The following is a 15,570-nucleotide window of genomic DNA, read 5'->3' as shown; positions in this document are numbered from 1 at the left end:
TTCAGAAAAATCCAACTCTCAAATCCTTTTGATTCCCTAGGAGAACTAGAGGAAGTCCAATGCGTCCTAGAACCTTCTCCTAATAATCCCATTTCTGTTGCACCACCTTTAGAAAAAACCAACCCTGTTTCATCCCCACCAAAGGACCCTGCTTCATCTTTAATCCCAACCCCTGTCTCAAATCCAATCTCAGCCCCTGCTTCATCATCCTCCGTTTTTATCCCAATTTCAACCCCTGTTTATAATCCACTCTCATCCATTGTTTCTATTCCAATCACAACCCCCGGTTCATCCTTCCTCAAAGGACCCTTAACCAAATCTTCCCATAAAAAGGATAAGAAAAAGAAACTCGCGAGGCTCTTCCCCCCCCAAGCCCCAAAACCCAAAACCGCCTTGCTCTGATGCAGAATCGGTCGAATCCCCTCCTAAAGAGATTCCTCTTAACCCTACCCCCACATTGCCTCCTCCTTCTGTTGTTTTGGGAGACCAAAAATGTGAACTCCCCCCCCCAACAGATAGACTCCTCAAAGAGCCCCCCCTCCCCCTCTTCCAAAGTTTCCCAATGAAAATCGTAAATGCCTGGAATGTTAGGGGCCTATGCTCAACCAATAGGAGGAAGGAAATCAAAGATTTGATCAGAAAAACTAGATCTCCCATATGCTGTCTTATTGAAACTAAATTAAAAATCCACAAATTGGCGGAATATTCTACCCAAATCTGCGAAGGTTGGCAAGTTCATGGTAACTTCTCATCTGTCATAAAGGGTAGAGTCTGGATCCTATGGAACCCCAAGATAGTGGACCTCAACATTATCGAAGAATCCAGCCAATATGTCCACTCTCTGGTCAGAATTCTTCAAACAAATCAGTCTTTCAACCTTACTACTGTTTATGCGCACAACTATTATATTTCTCGTAGGGCTCTCTGGTCAAATTTGGAATCCCTCGAACCTCTCATAAATCTCCCATGGCTGGTGATTGGAGATTTCAACACTGTGAGGTTCGCAACCGAAAGAATTGGGAATACAAATCATCATTTGAATGAAATGGAGGAGTTCAACGAATGCATCTCAAAATGCTCCCTCTCCGACCTCCGCTCAAATGGGCAAATTTGGACTTGGCACAACAGATCGTTGGACAACAGAAAGCTTGCAAAGCTGGACAGATCCTTGGTAAATGACCAATGGCTCCATACCTTCCCTCTCTCTTTTGCTGATTTTCTAGCCCCCGGATTATTGGACCACTGCCCAATCTCTATCTCCCTTGAAGCTCAAATTAGTTTCGGCCCCAAACCCTTCAAATTCATGAATATGTGGCTTGATGATCTTTCCATATTCCCTATTGTTGAGAGAGCATGGAGCAAAGAGGTTAGTGGCAACCCTATGTACAGGTTATGTCAAAAGCTTAAAGAAGTAAAATCTGAGCTCAAAGCTTGGAATAAAGATATCTTTGGCAGAGTTGACATTCGAGCCCCTCTTATCCGAAGTAGCCTTGAGGAAATTCAGAGGAGTCTCCAGATAAACCCCCTAGATTCTACCCTCATTGCGCAGGAAGACAAGCTGAGATCTGAATTCATTAAAACCTCTAACCTTGAAGAATCCTTATACAGGCAAAAATCGAGAGTCCAATGGCTCAATCTGGGCGACTCGAACTCAAAATTCTTTCACTCTGCTTTGAAATCCCGCCAGCACCAAAATAGTATCTTGGCTGTAAATAGAAATGACAACACCCAATCTACCGATCCAAAAGAAATTGCTAACTCTTTTGTCAGTTACTTCAAAAAAATCCTAAACAATGGAAAGCCTCAACTCTGCAATGCTCCCTCTCCTCTCAGAGTCCTTAATCATGAGGAAGCCTCTTTTTTATCAAGGCCTGTTACAAAGGAAGAAATCAGATCTGTAGTTAGCAAAGCAGATAGAGAAAAGGCTCATGGGCCGGACGGTTTCAATGCGGTATTCTTCCAAACTTTTTGGTATCTCATTGAGGAAGACTTCACCAAAGCAGTTCTAAATTTTTTCAATAAAGGAACTCTTCTCTCTGAGATTAACTCCACCTTCATTGCTTTGATCCCCAAATGTCTGGACGCCTCCACCCCAGAGAAATTCCGTCCTATCTCCCTTTGCAACTTCGTATACAAAACCATCTCTAAAATCCTTGCAGAGAGGCTAAAATCTGTTATGGAATCTCTCATTCATCCAGCCCAATCTGCATTCATTAGAGGAAGGCAAATTCAAGAAAATATCCTTCTTACTCATGACCTGTTGCACAATTTTCACTCCCCAGATTCCCCCAAAGCCATGTGTCTAAAGCTTGACCTAGCAAAAGCATTTGATAATGTAAATAGGAGAGTCCTTCTAGAGTTTATGAAGTTACAGGGGTTTGATGATAGATGGTTAGGCTGGGTATATGAATGTATAAACAAACCTACCTTCTCTATCATCGTAAATGGAGTGCCTCATGGGTTCTTCTCCTCCTCAAATGGGTTGAGGCAAGGTGACCCTCTATCCCCTCTCTTGTTTTGTGTTTCCATGGAAATGTTATCTATTCTATTTGAAGAAGCCCTGACCCTTAAAAAGATCTCTTCCCCTTATTCTAGAGGAGATATCACCATAACTCATCTACTCTTTGCAGATGATTTAATGGTGTTTGCTAATGGTAGTCGTTCTTGTGCATCTGGGATCCTTGAATGCTTGGAAATTTTTTCTCTTATTACAGGTCTGGAGATAAACAAAGAAAAAAGTGAAATTTTCTTCGCTAGCATCGGTGCTAGATTGAAATGTGATATCTCAGACATGTTGCAAATCACGGAAGGAAAGCTCCCAATCCGGTATCTGGGCCTCCCTCTAATTTCTTCTCGTCTTTCGGCTAACGATTGCACTCCTCTCATCTCCAAGGTCAGGAAGAAAATGCATCAATGGAGCTGCAAACACCTCTCTCAAGCAAGGCGGATCGAGTTAGTAAAATCAGTGCTAAGCACATTCCAAATCTTCTGGGCATCTGCTTTTGCAATTCCAAAAGGCATCTTAGCTCTCCTTGAAAAAATTTCCGAGACTTTATTTGGGGTGGTCCTGATTGCGCGAAGAAATTCCATTCGGTCAGCTGGACTGAAATGTGTAAGCCAAAAGAAGAAGGAGGTGTAGGTATCAGAAAGCTGAAAGATATAAGCACAGCTCTTCAGGTAAAGCTGTTTTGGAACCTGCTGAACAACAAAAAATCATTATGGTCGAGGTGGATCAACAAAAAATATGTTAGAAAGCAGAACATCTGGACCATTCCAATGCCTTCAAGACCATCGTGGGGCCTCCGACACATCCTGAAAGTTCGTGATCAAGCAAAGCCTTTCATCTGCTACCAGATCGGAAAGGAAGAAGACATTAATCTTTGGGACCAGCCTTGGCTACCTACAGGCCCTCTCAGCTCGAGCTTCTCCAGGCTTTCTACTGACTTCTCACTGAGTTCGATGAATCTGCTATCTGAAGTCTTCAAAGATAGGACCTGGAACCCCAAAATCGATAATCCATCGCTGAGAGAAGAAAAAATGAGGATAAAAGAGGTCATTTTGAGTTCTGATACGAATAACTATCCAATTTGGATGCCAACCACTGATGGATTTTACACTACAAAGAGTGGCTGGAATACGTACAGAGAAAAAGCTCCAAAACCTCCCTGGATTTCTACTGTTTGGTTCGCAGGTCATATTCCCCGTCACGCTATCACTGCTTGGAAGGCCCTGAAATACAAACTGAGCACCAAAAACAAAATCCAAGCTATGGGTATAGTCGTCGACCCCATCTGCCCCCTCTGCAAATCTGAGCGTGAATCTATCGATCATTTGTTCTTTAAATGTAGCTACTCTGCTTGGATATGGAAGATGATTCTTTGGAGAAGCGGGTACCACAGAAACCTCCTGCGATCTCTTGTAGATGAAGAAGAATGGATCCGTCTCCACTCTAAAGGTAAAGGTCAAGCCTCCACTGCCTTAAAGCTCTGTTTTAGTTCCTTAATTCACAACCTGTGGCTAGAAAGAAACCAGAGAACATTTGAGAACAAATCTAGACACAAGCGTATTCTGCTGCAAGCCATTCTATCAGATATCAGTATCAGGTTAAATGCCTTGATGATCAAGGACAAAGCTTCTCCTTGGAACATTGCGTCGGCGATTAACTTTAAATATAAGTTCAATCCAGAAACCTGCACCAAAAATTTTTGCTCATGGAGTCCGCCGGAAGAGTCGGAGCTCAAACTCAATACTGATGCTTCTTTGGAAGCAGAGGGAGGAGGGTTGGGAGGCCTCATTAGGGACTCAAAAGGAATGATTCACTCCATGTTCTCAGAAAATGTTGACAAAGAAGAAATTTTTGAACTTGAAATTCTGGCTATCGAAAAAGGAATTCGCCTTGCTATGAGCCTGGACCACTCTAACATCTGGATAGAATCTAATTCAAAATTCGCTGTGGATGTTGTTCAAGGATCCATACCTCCCCCCTGGAAGAAGATAAATGTGATTATTCATATCCGGGACCTCCTTTCGCATTTCAAAAATTGGCGCATCACCCACATATGGCGAGAAGGTAACTCTGTTGCTGACATCCTCTCCAAAAGATCATTTCCATGGAAAGGTTGCCCCGTCCAAGTGCTGTTTGCTCCTCCCCTTCTCCTCTCGGCCGTGGACGACGACCGAAATGGAACTCTGTTTTTGAGATTGTAGGCACTGGCTGCCTTTTTCATTTTGTTCAAGTGTTGGGATTTTCATCCCTGTGCTTTGGCTCTTAAGGCCCTTCTGTTGTACTTGCTTATTCTTCTATAAACCTGGTAGGGGTCTTGCCTAACCCCAGCTTACCCATCAAAAAAAAAAAAAGTCCCTTGGGATCAAAACTAGATTGATGTCTCGAAGATATGATTGTTTTGCTCACTATAATTATTTCAAGTTCAAGGGTTTGTTCAGTATAACTATTGTAACAATGAATATATAAAGGCTTACTATTGTATAGAGTTGAGTGCTTTAAATTTTCCAAATGCAATTCTTTTTGTACTTTTTAACTTTCCCCTTAAATAAGGAGAAAAAAGGAAAGTAAAGAGATGTGAATCTATGTTCCTTTTCTTTTACTTCTCTATGAGTATGTTTAGATGCCCCAAAAGTAGGAAAATCAAAGTAAAAGGATGCATTTTCATTTCCTAGCATTGTTTGGTTGTCATTAAACTATTCACATGGCAATTCTTGTCGCCAGCAAATTTTCCAACTGCAAACAGTTTTGTAATGTTTAATTTTCCTCTCAAATCAGGAGAAAGGGAAAGTAAAGAAATTATAATCTATATTCCTTTACTTCTACTTGCATCCAAACGGAGCACTAAATCAACAGGCTGCATATGGATCTTGCAAGTATGCCACCAGCATATCAAGATGTATATGTGTCACAACTGATGTCTTGCCATTGAGTTAAAATCTTCACGCTGAACAATTTCACCTTTAAACTGTTAGTTTGCCTGCAATTACACTTGCCTCAGGGAAATGATATCGGCACTCCCTTGTTTTGATATGACCATCTCTTCAATTTACACTATTCTAATTAGCTTTTTAATTCCTGTTGCAATCCCAAAAAGTTATCCACATCCAATGAAAAGAGTGCTCATTAAAGTGAGGATTCCATTATCGAAACAAGGGGCTGCAATTACCACCTTTGCCTTTATGAACTATAGAATTGGATTATATTGAAAATTTTCATCACAAGGGAGCAATCTTCCCATAAGGGGCAACAGTTCATACTTTTAAGAGTTGTACGTGTTGACCCCAACACGGATAGACTTGACAAACCTTAAAAAGAAATGGTGACACACCCATACAAATACATGCATATAAAATTACTGATTACTGTCATAATTTGCAATAATATAAATACGATGTTAATTGAATAAACAAATAAATCTTAGGATTAATCAACTATAATCTAAAGCAAACATGAGACAATCAAATAACAACGCATTCATCAATTTAATCTAGTTCTCAGCGAGAAAGAGATACCAATAGGATACACTGAATATAATATTGGAATAAGAGTTTATTTAGGCTTTTAGATTTAGGGAGGGTTTAAAAAAAATAAATTAGGGAGGGTACAAAATAAACATTAGTTAAAGAGGAGATTACAATAAAAGATGAGTTAATAATAAAAGAGGTAAAGACAATATTCAATAATAAAACAAAATGTCACACTTGACATGGTATAAAAACATGTCGACACGCCCACATTAAGTTGACACTTCTAAATCATAGGTATCTGCACGTCCGATTCCCTCAATGGTATGCTTTACTGAGGATGGGTTTGACATTTTTCAGACTCCAAAGTTCAAACCACAAAACAAGAAGTTCCACTGTCATGTTTCAGAATTGAAAATATAACTCCCACTTACTAGAGCCAGTGTTACAAGCAGAAGCAGCAGAAAAGTGAGGCAAACAATTAGTGGGTCCAAAACCTTCTTCATGTTGCCAAGACCAATGCAGCATAACAGTCAGAACAAACAACTGTAACTTTCATTCATCTTGTTTTCAATTTCATTGTGAAGATTCACTAAGTTAAATCATGATGCAGCGAAGGTTCAGTTACTTGGGTCTGCACAGTTTTACAGGGAAACAAAAGCTCTGTGAGACATTTCTATGACATAACTCAGATGACACCTATTCTGAACTTTTTAAGTCTTTCCTTGAGCCAATGTCTTGTATGAAAGCTATTGAGCAATCTATCTCAACCCATCAAAGACAAAGAGGTAATGCACAATATTTCTAATATTTCTTCATGTCATCTAAACCAGACACCATCTAATATTTCTTCATGTCATCTAAACCAGACACCATCTATACTGTTCTGAACTTTGACTCTTTCCTTGAGCCAATGTCTTGTATGAAAGTATTAACCCATCAAAGAAAAAAAGGTAACGAGGTCCAGTACAGAGACAGTATTTCTAATCTTTCTTCACCTCCTCTAAACTAGACACCATCTCTGTGGAATTCTTCTTATCCATGAATCTCTCAGTAGACACACTCAATAACTTATTGAGTGACAGTCTCTTACCCCTACTAGTTTTCTTCACTTCATATCGATGTTTGATCCTCTCATCGAGCTTATAACCAAGATAAGCAGGGAACGCCAACAACTCTCCAATCTCTCTCCCCATTCCCTCAATCAAAAACTCCATCTTTTTCTCCAATGACTTATAATTATATTGCAATATCTGAGGATGCTTTCTGCTCATGACAAGAATATCCTCAAAAGAGAAACCATGATCCAAAAAAACCCCAATCATCATTTGCATATTCTGACAACTAGTCCTCGTCGTTGCCCCCATTGCCACAGCTAATTCTCTTGTCCTATTCTCATATCCAAGCTTTACAAGAAAACCCAATTTTTTTGACAGGTTTCCTTCAAAGGATAGACTGAGAAACAAAGGAGCTTTGATCAAAAACCTAAACATATCACTAGAATTCAACCCACATTGCTTGAGAAACTCAATTCTTGGTTGTAATTTTCTCTCTTTACTGATACTAAAAAGACCCGGATAAACAAGAACAATCTTGAACACCTCTTCGTCACTCATCCCAACGGATTTCAAAAACTCGGTCTGGCTTTTCAAATGCTCAACAGTGTAAGATAATACAGGCGGAAACTTACGCACTATAAACTCTGTAGCTTTCTCATCTCCACTAAGATCAGTAAGAAACTTGCTCCTTGGTATTAGCTGGTTATCCAAATCGAGATTCAAAAGCATAGGTCGTCTTATAATCAAATCGACACTGTAACGCTTTAAAAAAATGATAATTCTCTCAATTTCTTCTAATTCCCTGTAACAGAACACTTTGAGATTGATCCTATTGAGAAAATGGACTAATTTCTCAGCTGGGATTCCATGATCGATAAGCAATTCGACCTTTTGGGAAAATCCAGAAAAGATTCTGGGGTCATTTGCAATTAAAAGATGTTCTAGTTTCATGGGTTCTATTCCTTTTAGATTTTGTATAATGAAACTGATGAGAGAATCTATCTCCTCTGCAGTTAGAATCTCGGGTCGTTTGGTAACCAAACGATATATTCCAAAGCCAACAATTCCAACAGATTGAAGAGAAACAAATCGATTGAGAAGAGATTCTTGAGCTGTGTAAGCCAGAGCTGAGTTTTTGTGAAAGAGACTTTCTGTTTCTTTTTCATTGAGTCCAAAACTCTGGAAGAGAGTGAAAATACCTGGAACAAAAAGAGAAATACAAGTGGGTTTTTTTTTTTTTTAAGATAGAGAGTGGATTGAAGAAATAGTGTTACTCTGAGTAATATGGACTTACCTAGCATGTGTGGATTTGAGGAAGAGCTACAGGGTTGAAATCCCATTTGGGTTTTATTTGAAGTAGCCAAGAGGGATGTGGGCTGTTTTGTTCTGAACTTTCTGAAGTACCCATGTCGAATTAAAGGAGAATAAGAGAAAGGAGATGAGTTAGTTGATGGGGTTTGGGAGATTAGGGTTTGGATGAAGAAGGGAGGGGTATTTAGCATAGCCATGGTGGCCATATACGGCCTGCTGAAGGAAAGGGTGAGATTTATCTGATTAAAGTTACGAATGGTGTTTGTTTGGAGTTAGTCTAGCTTTCTTTTTTTGTTTTGAGGACAGACTAGCCACACAGGACCTGTTTGGTTTCAGGATAGACTAATCCGGGAATAACATTCACTCCGGAATTTAGCTTTCTTTTTTGCCCTGTTTGGATTGCAAGAAAATCCTTTATGAAGGAAAAAAATTTCCTGAGATTTTTTCTTTCTTTCCATGATTTAGAGGGAAATTATATGACTATGGTTAATTTGGAAGGATATTATCATAAATAGGAGGTCTCTCCAAGTCAAAATTGAATAGGGCTGGTTCAAGTTATCCCTTCTCATGTGTAAAAAAATCGGAAATTTTAGAAATATTATCCTTTACAAACTTTTCCAGAAAATTCCTGGAATCCAAATAGGACCGGGAAATGATATCAGCACTAGCTCGGTTTGTCTTTTCTTTTTGAATTGGTTTGTCTGGGCTTTTTGGGAACTGTAATAAGCTTAACGAATTGCAATAACCATTAACAGCTGAGTTTCTTCAATTAAAAAAGATGAGTTTGTGCAATTAGTAAATGGTTTTCCTAAGGTGTATTGGAATCTTCATTTTACACATTTTTAATAAAAAAGTTTACATGTGTAAAATAAGTGTAAATTTAAGTTTCCAATGCTCTTTAACTAGCGCCCTTAGGGGCACGCACACTTTTTTGCTGTATCTCCTGCATTGGATTTGTGGATTGTCAACATTATTCCTACAATTTTACCTAGGGAATATATTCATAGGGGATTTGCTAGGGACCATTGCATAAGGTATTTCGTGGAACCACTGTTGCATGAAAGCAGCCACATAGGCTCACTTTTCAACAGATTTTGTCCTTATTCATGAGGTGGCTGAGTGACCCATTCATGAGGTGGCTGAGTGATGCAGGAGCATCCCCTTATGCACATCGGTTCCTACATGGTTCTTAGTGTAGGTGTCTTTACTTGTTCATGTGATGTCTTGTTTAGTCATTTTATTTGTCCTTAATGGTCTTTTCCATCATTAGGGTAGTTTAGAAATTTTATATTGTATTAGGGGTTGCCTATATAAAGCCCTTCCCTCTCGTTTGTAACAAGTTTTGAATTGAAATTTTTTGGAAAGATTCTCATTAGATAGAAAATTTAGTTAGAGTTTGACTCTTTTCTGTATCTTTCATCTTTTTTTCTTGGGATTATGGGATTTGGAGATTAGTATTCTGATCTTGATTTCATGTCTTTCAATTCTCAATTTTTTGTTGAATGCAAGAATGTCATCACTCCGATTTTGCATTTGATCGAACTCATGTGTCCCCTCACTCCCGGCGTAGATCAAAGTATCTGACAATTCTGCTCTTGATCGAGCTCGTGCATCCCCTCGTTCGTGGCGTAGATCGAGATCTATCATTCTACAAAAAAAAAAAAAAAAAAAAAAAAAAAAAAAAACAAACAAACAGAGGGAAATAATTTTTTTCAAATCTATCAGATCTCCAAGATCGTTGAAGAACGCTTCCGGATTCAACTGCGTCACTGAACTCTCATGAAAGGCCATTCCGCGAAATGCCTTATGTGGTTGTCTCTAGCAAATCCCTATTCATAGATAGCAATTTTACTACAAGGAATGCTAGACTCACAGGCACCATTGCAACAAAATGGGTAAAGAGTGCCACCATAGGTCAATATTTATTTAAGATGGCATGGAAAATTACAATCATAATTGTCTTAAAGTACAATAATACCTTTCTCGGCCTTTTGGCTAAGATCAAATGTAGTATCTGTTCTTATCAGTTTAATATCTGGGCAGTGCCCATCACTAGTAGGTTGCTATTGGCGCCTCTTATGCGTCGCCCATGTGTTGAACTACCGCATGGGCCTAGGGTACCCCTACCTTATAAAAACCTACCAAAAAAAAAAAATTGTCATATATGGATATTGACTAATGAGAGTGCCCTTTTAACCGTTTTTTTCATACTCGTTTTTTGCAAGGGCGTCTGTGAGTCCACAATTCCTGTTTTATTATACTATAATAAGACAAATCCACTATTATATACTAGCCTAGTAGGTCTCACCTTTGGTAGACATGGATGTTTCTTCGATATCATTAATGTGCATGGAGATCATGGGAATTTTTCTATCAACACGATTTCTAGGCCGATGGAGATCTAATTAGGATTAAGAAAATGAACCGTATGAATCAAGCAGAAAGTGAAATCTATGTTATGAAAACCATATAAATCTAATTTTTCTTATTGATTATGCCGAAATCTGGTTCCACGATCAATGGCTGGTAGAGCTTCTATCTGTTATTAACCTGTGCTCAGAGATAAAGCGTTAGGGGTCCTGCAGTTGTGGCTCCGGGAAACCATTCCGATGCTCAAGACATAAATCGGCACAATAAGGAGAACAAAGCTGTAGGTTGAAAATGGATTGTAACTCTTGCTAGAGGTTAGAGAATGTGTACTTTTGAGTGTGGAGTCTTATATATAGGAGAGGAGATCACAACTGTTTAGGAAATTTACGTAGTCTTTCCTTATTGGGCGATTTCCATGGAAGATAAGTACCAAGTTTCCTCGAGGGAACTGGTTTCTATCTTTAACCACTAAGGAGAGTTATTGTTCTTCATAGGGAGTTTCTCTTGGAGATCCTTTCCTTCCTGGAGACGTTGCTATTCCGAAGATAGAGAATCCTTCCGGCTTTCTAACTTAAGGAGACAAGTTTGGTTTCCGATCATGGGTGGTGACACGTGTCAGACATCCAAGGGAGGTACCGATTTTACCCCTAACACTTATAATTATTAAATTCCTTGTAAATGTAAATTTCTTCATAGTTATTGTAAGGAGGGTAAAGTCCACCCTAAGAATTGATCACCATTTAATGATCAGATTTGTGGAATTTAGCACAAACTCACAAGAAACACTATGACATGAGAAGGACGCACCCCATCAGAAGCACACACCATAGAGGGACACAACTTCACATTTCCAGCCCAATGATCACATACCAAAAAAAATGCAAACAAGCCAACTTTGCATGATCAATAACGTTGACTCATGGCCAATGCAGACGGAAGCAATGGAAAAGATAAAACAAGACATTGCCTCCTATCACATTAAGGTATCATGCAAAATCCAATAACCATAAGGCAACTCATCTAACGGTGCTGACGCAAGCCCAATGTACAGAAACCTAATAAATATTATCCCTCTCAAAGAGACAGAGAGAAAAGGAACATAAAAAGATATATTTTAGGGTAAATGATTAAAAAAATGCAAAGATTATGCTAAATTGTGAATAAAAGGTAGATATTTAAATATTATAAAAAAAGGGCGGTCAGGTGACAGAGTATCAGTTTTAGGACAAATATACCTCCACTTTCATTTTCCCACCATTTCTTATGCTCTAATCCCCACGTTTTTCTTTCTTCTTCCTCACCTCACCCAGCCAACGTGAAAAATACCAGTGCAGTCATTCCCATCCTTTGGAGGCTCTAATCCCATTGTATTTTGTTAAAAAAAAACACCATTACTTGTGAGAAATTTGAACGTCGGTGATAAACATAGCTCCAAGTAAGTCCATGCTCCTCTACTTCGATAGGGTTTAACAGTTTATGAAGGTTTTCATATTTTGTTGGGCTTTAACATTTTATAAAGGTTTTCAGTTTTGTTGGGTTTGAACATTTTATGAAGGTTTTCATTGTTTTGTGTTGAAAAAAAGAGAAAAATTACCCAAGTTGTTCTATGTTGGTTGTATAATTGTTTCCATTGTTTTCTTGGGTTTTAAAAGAAAGTTAGAACCACCATTTTCTCTGTTGGAAAAAGACCATTACTTGTTTCTACCCAATTTGGTTCGTACCGGTTCCAGGGTAGAAAATGTCGCTCCGTACTGGTTCCGGCGTATAAAATGTGGTTCCCCAGTGGTTCGGAGGTATAAAATTTGCTTCCGTACTAGGTTCAAGGGTATAAAATGTGGTTCTTTAGTGGTTCTGGGGTATGAAATGTGGTTCCCTAGTGGTTCCGGCGTATAAAATGTGGTTCCCAAGTGGTTCCGGGGTTGAAAATGTGGTTCCGTAGAGGTTCCAGGGTATAAAATGTGGTTCCGTAGTGGTTACGAGGTATGAAATGTGGTTCCGTAGTGGTTGCGGGGTATAAAATATGGTTCCCTAGTGGTTCAGGGGTATAAAATGTGGTTCCCTAGTGGGTCCGAGGTATAAAATGTGGTTCAGGGGTATAAAATATAGTTTCGTAGTGGTTCTGGGGTATGAAATGTGGTTCCGTAGTGGTTCCGGGGTATGAAATGTGGTTCCGTAGTGGTTCCGGCGTATAAAATGTGGTTCCCAAGTGGTTCCGGAGTATAAAATGTTGTTCTATACTAAGTTAAGGGGTATAAAATGTGGTTACCTAGTGGTTGTAGGGTATGAAATGTGGTTCCTTAGTGGGTCCGACGTATAAAATGTGGTTCCCAAGTGGTTGTTTGTTAGAAAATGTTGTTCCCTAGTGGTTCCGGGGTATAAAATGTGGTTCCGTAGTGGTTACGATGTATAAAATGTGGTTCCATAGTAGTTAAGGGGTATAAAATATGGTTCCCTAGTGGTTCCAGGGTATGAAATGTGCTGCCCTAGTGGTCCCGGCGTATAAAATATGGTTTTCAAGTGGTTTCGGGGTATAAGATATGGTTCCCTAGTGGTTCCAGGGTATGAAATGTGCTGCCCTAGTGGTTCCGGCGTATAAAATGTGGTTTTCAAGTGGTTCTGGGGTATAAGATGTGGTTCCCTACTGGTTCTGGTGTATAAAATGTGGTTCCCTAGTGGTTCCAGGGTAGAAAATATGATTCCGTAGTGGTTCCGAGGTATAAAATGTGTTTCCGTAGTGGTTCCGGGGTATAAAATGTGGTTCCCGAGTGGTCACGGCGTAAAACATGTGGTTCCCTAGTGGTTCCGGGGTAGAAAATGTGGTTCCCTACTGGTTCTGAGATATAAAATGTGGTTCCGTAGTGGTTGCGGGGTATGGAATGCGGTTCCCTAGTGGTTCCTGGGTATGAAATGTGATTCCCTAGTGGTTCTTTGGTAGAAAATGTGGTTCCGGAGTGGTTGCGGGGTATAAAATGTGTTTTCCTAGTGGTTGCGGGGTATAAAATGTGGTTCCCGAGTGGTCCCGGGGTAAAAATGTGGTTCCCTAGTGGTTCCAAGGTAGACAATATGGTTCCGTAGAGGTTCCGAAGTATAAAATGTGTTTCCGTAGTGGTTACGAGGTATAAAATGTGGTTCCGTAGTGGTTGTGGGGTATAAAATGTGGTTCCATAGTGATTCCCAAGTATAAAATGTGGTTCCGTAGTGGTTGAGGGGTATAAGATGTGGTTCCCTAGTGGTTTCGGTGTATAAAATGTGGTTCTGTAGTGGTTCCAGGGTAGAAAATATGGTTCCCTAGTGGTTCGGAGGTATAAAATGTGTTTCCGTAGTGGTTCCGGGGTATAAAATGTGGTTCCCGAGTGGTGATGGGGTAAAAAATGTGGTTCCCTACTGGTTCTGGGGTAGAAAATGTGGTTCCCTAGTGGTTCTGAGGTATAAAATGTGGTTCCGTAGTGGTTCCGGGGTATAAAATTTGGTTCCCTAGCGGTTCCGGTGTTTGAAATGTGGTGCCGTAGTGGTTCCGACGTATAAAATGTGGTTTTCAAGTGGTTCCGGGGTGTAAGATGTGGTTCCCTAGTGGTTCCGGTGTATTAAAAATGTGGTTCCGTAGTGGTTCGGGTATAAAATGTGTTTCCCTAGTGGTTACGAGGTATAAAATGTGGTTCCGTAGTGGTTATGGGGTATAAAATGTGGTTTCGTAGTGGTTCAGGGGTATAAAATATGGCTCCCTAGTGGTTCCGGGGTATGAAATGTTGTTCCGTAGTGCTTCCGGCCCTCAAAATGTGGTTTTGAAGTGGTTCCGGGGTATAAGATGTGGTTCCCTAGTGGTTCCGGTGTATAAAATGTGGTTTCGTAGTGGTTCCAGGGTAGAAAATATGGTTCCGTAGTGGTTCCGAGGTATAAAATGTGTTTCCCTAGTGGTTCTGGGGTATAAAATGTGGTTCCCGAGTGGTCATGAGGTAAAAAATGTGGTTCCCTACTGCTTGCGGGGTAGAAAATGTGGTTCCCTAGTGGTTCTGAGGTATAAAATGTGGTTCCGTAGTGGTTGCAGGGTATAAAATATGGGTCCCTAGTGGTTCCGGTGTATAAAATGTGGTTCCGTTGTGGGTCCAGGGTAGAAAATATGGTTCCTTAGCGGTTTCGAGGTATAAAATGTGTTTCCGTAGTAGTTCCGGGGTATAAACTGTGGTTCCCAAGTGGTCATTGGGTAAAAAATGTGGTTCCCTACTGCTTGCAGGGTAGAAAATGTGGTTCCCTAGTGGTTCTAAGGTATAAAATGTGGTTCCCTACTGCTTGCGGGGTATAAAATGTGGTTCCCTAGTGGTTCCGTTGTATAAAATGTGGTTCTCTTGTGGGTCCAGGGTAGAAAATATGGTTCCCTAGTGGTTCCGAGGTATAAAATGTGTTTTTGTAGTGGTTCCGGGGTATAAAATGTGGTTCCCGAGTGGTCATGGGGTAAAAAATGTGGTTCCCTACTGCTTGCGGCGTAGAAAATGTGGTTCCGTAGTGGTTCTGAGGTATAAAATGTGGTTCCGCAGTCGTTCCGGGGTATAAAATATGGTTCCCTAGTGGTTCTGGGGTATGAAATGTGGTGCCCTAGGTTCCGGCGTATAAAAATGTGGTTTTCAATTGGTTCCGGGAAATAAGATGTGGTTCCCTAGTGGTTCCGGTGTATAAAATGTGGTTCCGTAGTGGTTCCGGTGTATAAAATGTGGTTCCCTAGTGGTTCCGGGGTAGAAAATGTGGTTCCCTAGTGGTTCCGAGGTATAAAATGTGGTTCCGTAGTGGTTGCGGGTTATAAAATATGGTTCCCTAGTGGTTCCGGTGTATGAAATGTGGTTCTCTGGTGGTTCCGGGGTAGAAAATG

At 40.1% G+C, this 15,570-nt stretch overlaps 1 protein-coding gene and 1 pseudogene across 1 annotated transcript; one reads left to right on the top strand and one right to left on the bottom strand.

Moving 5' to 3' along the window:
* Positions 1 to 6,108: 6,108 nt before the first annotated feature.
* Positions 6,109 to 8,582, bottom strand: PTAC15 (plastid transcriptionally active 15). Its single transcript, XM_077386950.1, has 2 exons — positions 8,323 to 8,582; positions 6,109 to 8,227 (listed from the first exon to the last, which is right to left on the bottom strand). Exons 1-2 carry the CDS (start codon positions 8,543 to 8,545, stop codon positions 6,954 to 6,956), a joined length of 1,497 nt encoding a protein of 498 aa, XP_077243065.1. The 5' UTR covers positions 8,546 to 8,582; the 3' UTR covers positions 6,109 to 6,953.
* A 1,731-nt stretch (positions 8,583 to 10,313) lies between these two features.
* On the top strand, positions 10,314 to 10,465 carry LOC143885633 (U2 spliceosomal RNA; annotated as a pseudogene).
* The last annotated feature ends 5,105 nt before the right edge of the window (positions 10,466 to 15,570 follow it).

The sequence above is a fragment of the Tasmannia lanceolata genome, unplaced genomic scaffold, assembly GCF_043159265.1.
Source record: "Tasmannia lanceolata isolate RefF3 unplaced genomic scaffold, GAP_Taslan_0.1 ptg000008l, whole genome shotgun sequence".
In the NCBI taxonomy this organism is placed as follows: Eukaryota; Viridiplantae; Streptophyta; class Magnoliopsida; order Canellales; family Winteraceae; genus Tasmannia; species Tasmannia lanceolata.
This window is presented reverse-complemented; position numbering and strand designations above follow the sequence as displayed.

Excerpts from the sequence above, each read along its gene's own strand:
- PTAC15 (XM_077386950.1), bottom strand. The coding sequence starts at position 8,545 with ATGGCCACCATGGCTATGCTAAATACCCCTCCCTTCTTCATCCAAACC. Across the intron at positions 8,228-8,322 it reads CTCAAATCCACACATGCTAG|GTATTTTCACTCTCTTCCAG; the intron begins GTAAGTCCATAT and ends TTTTTGTTCCAG.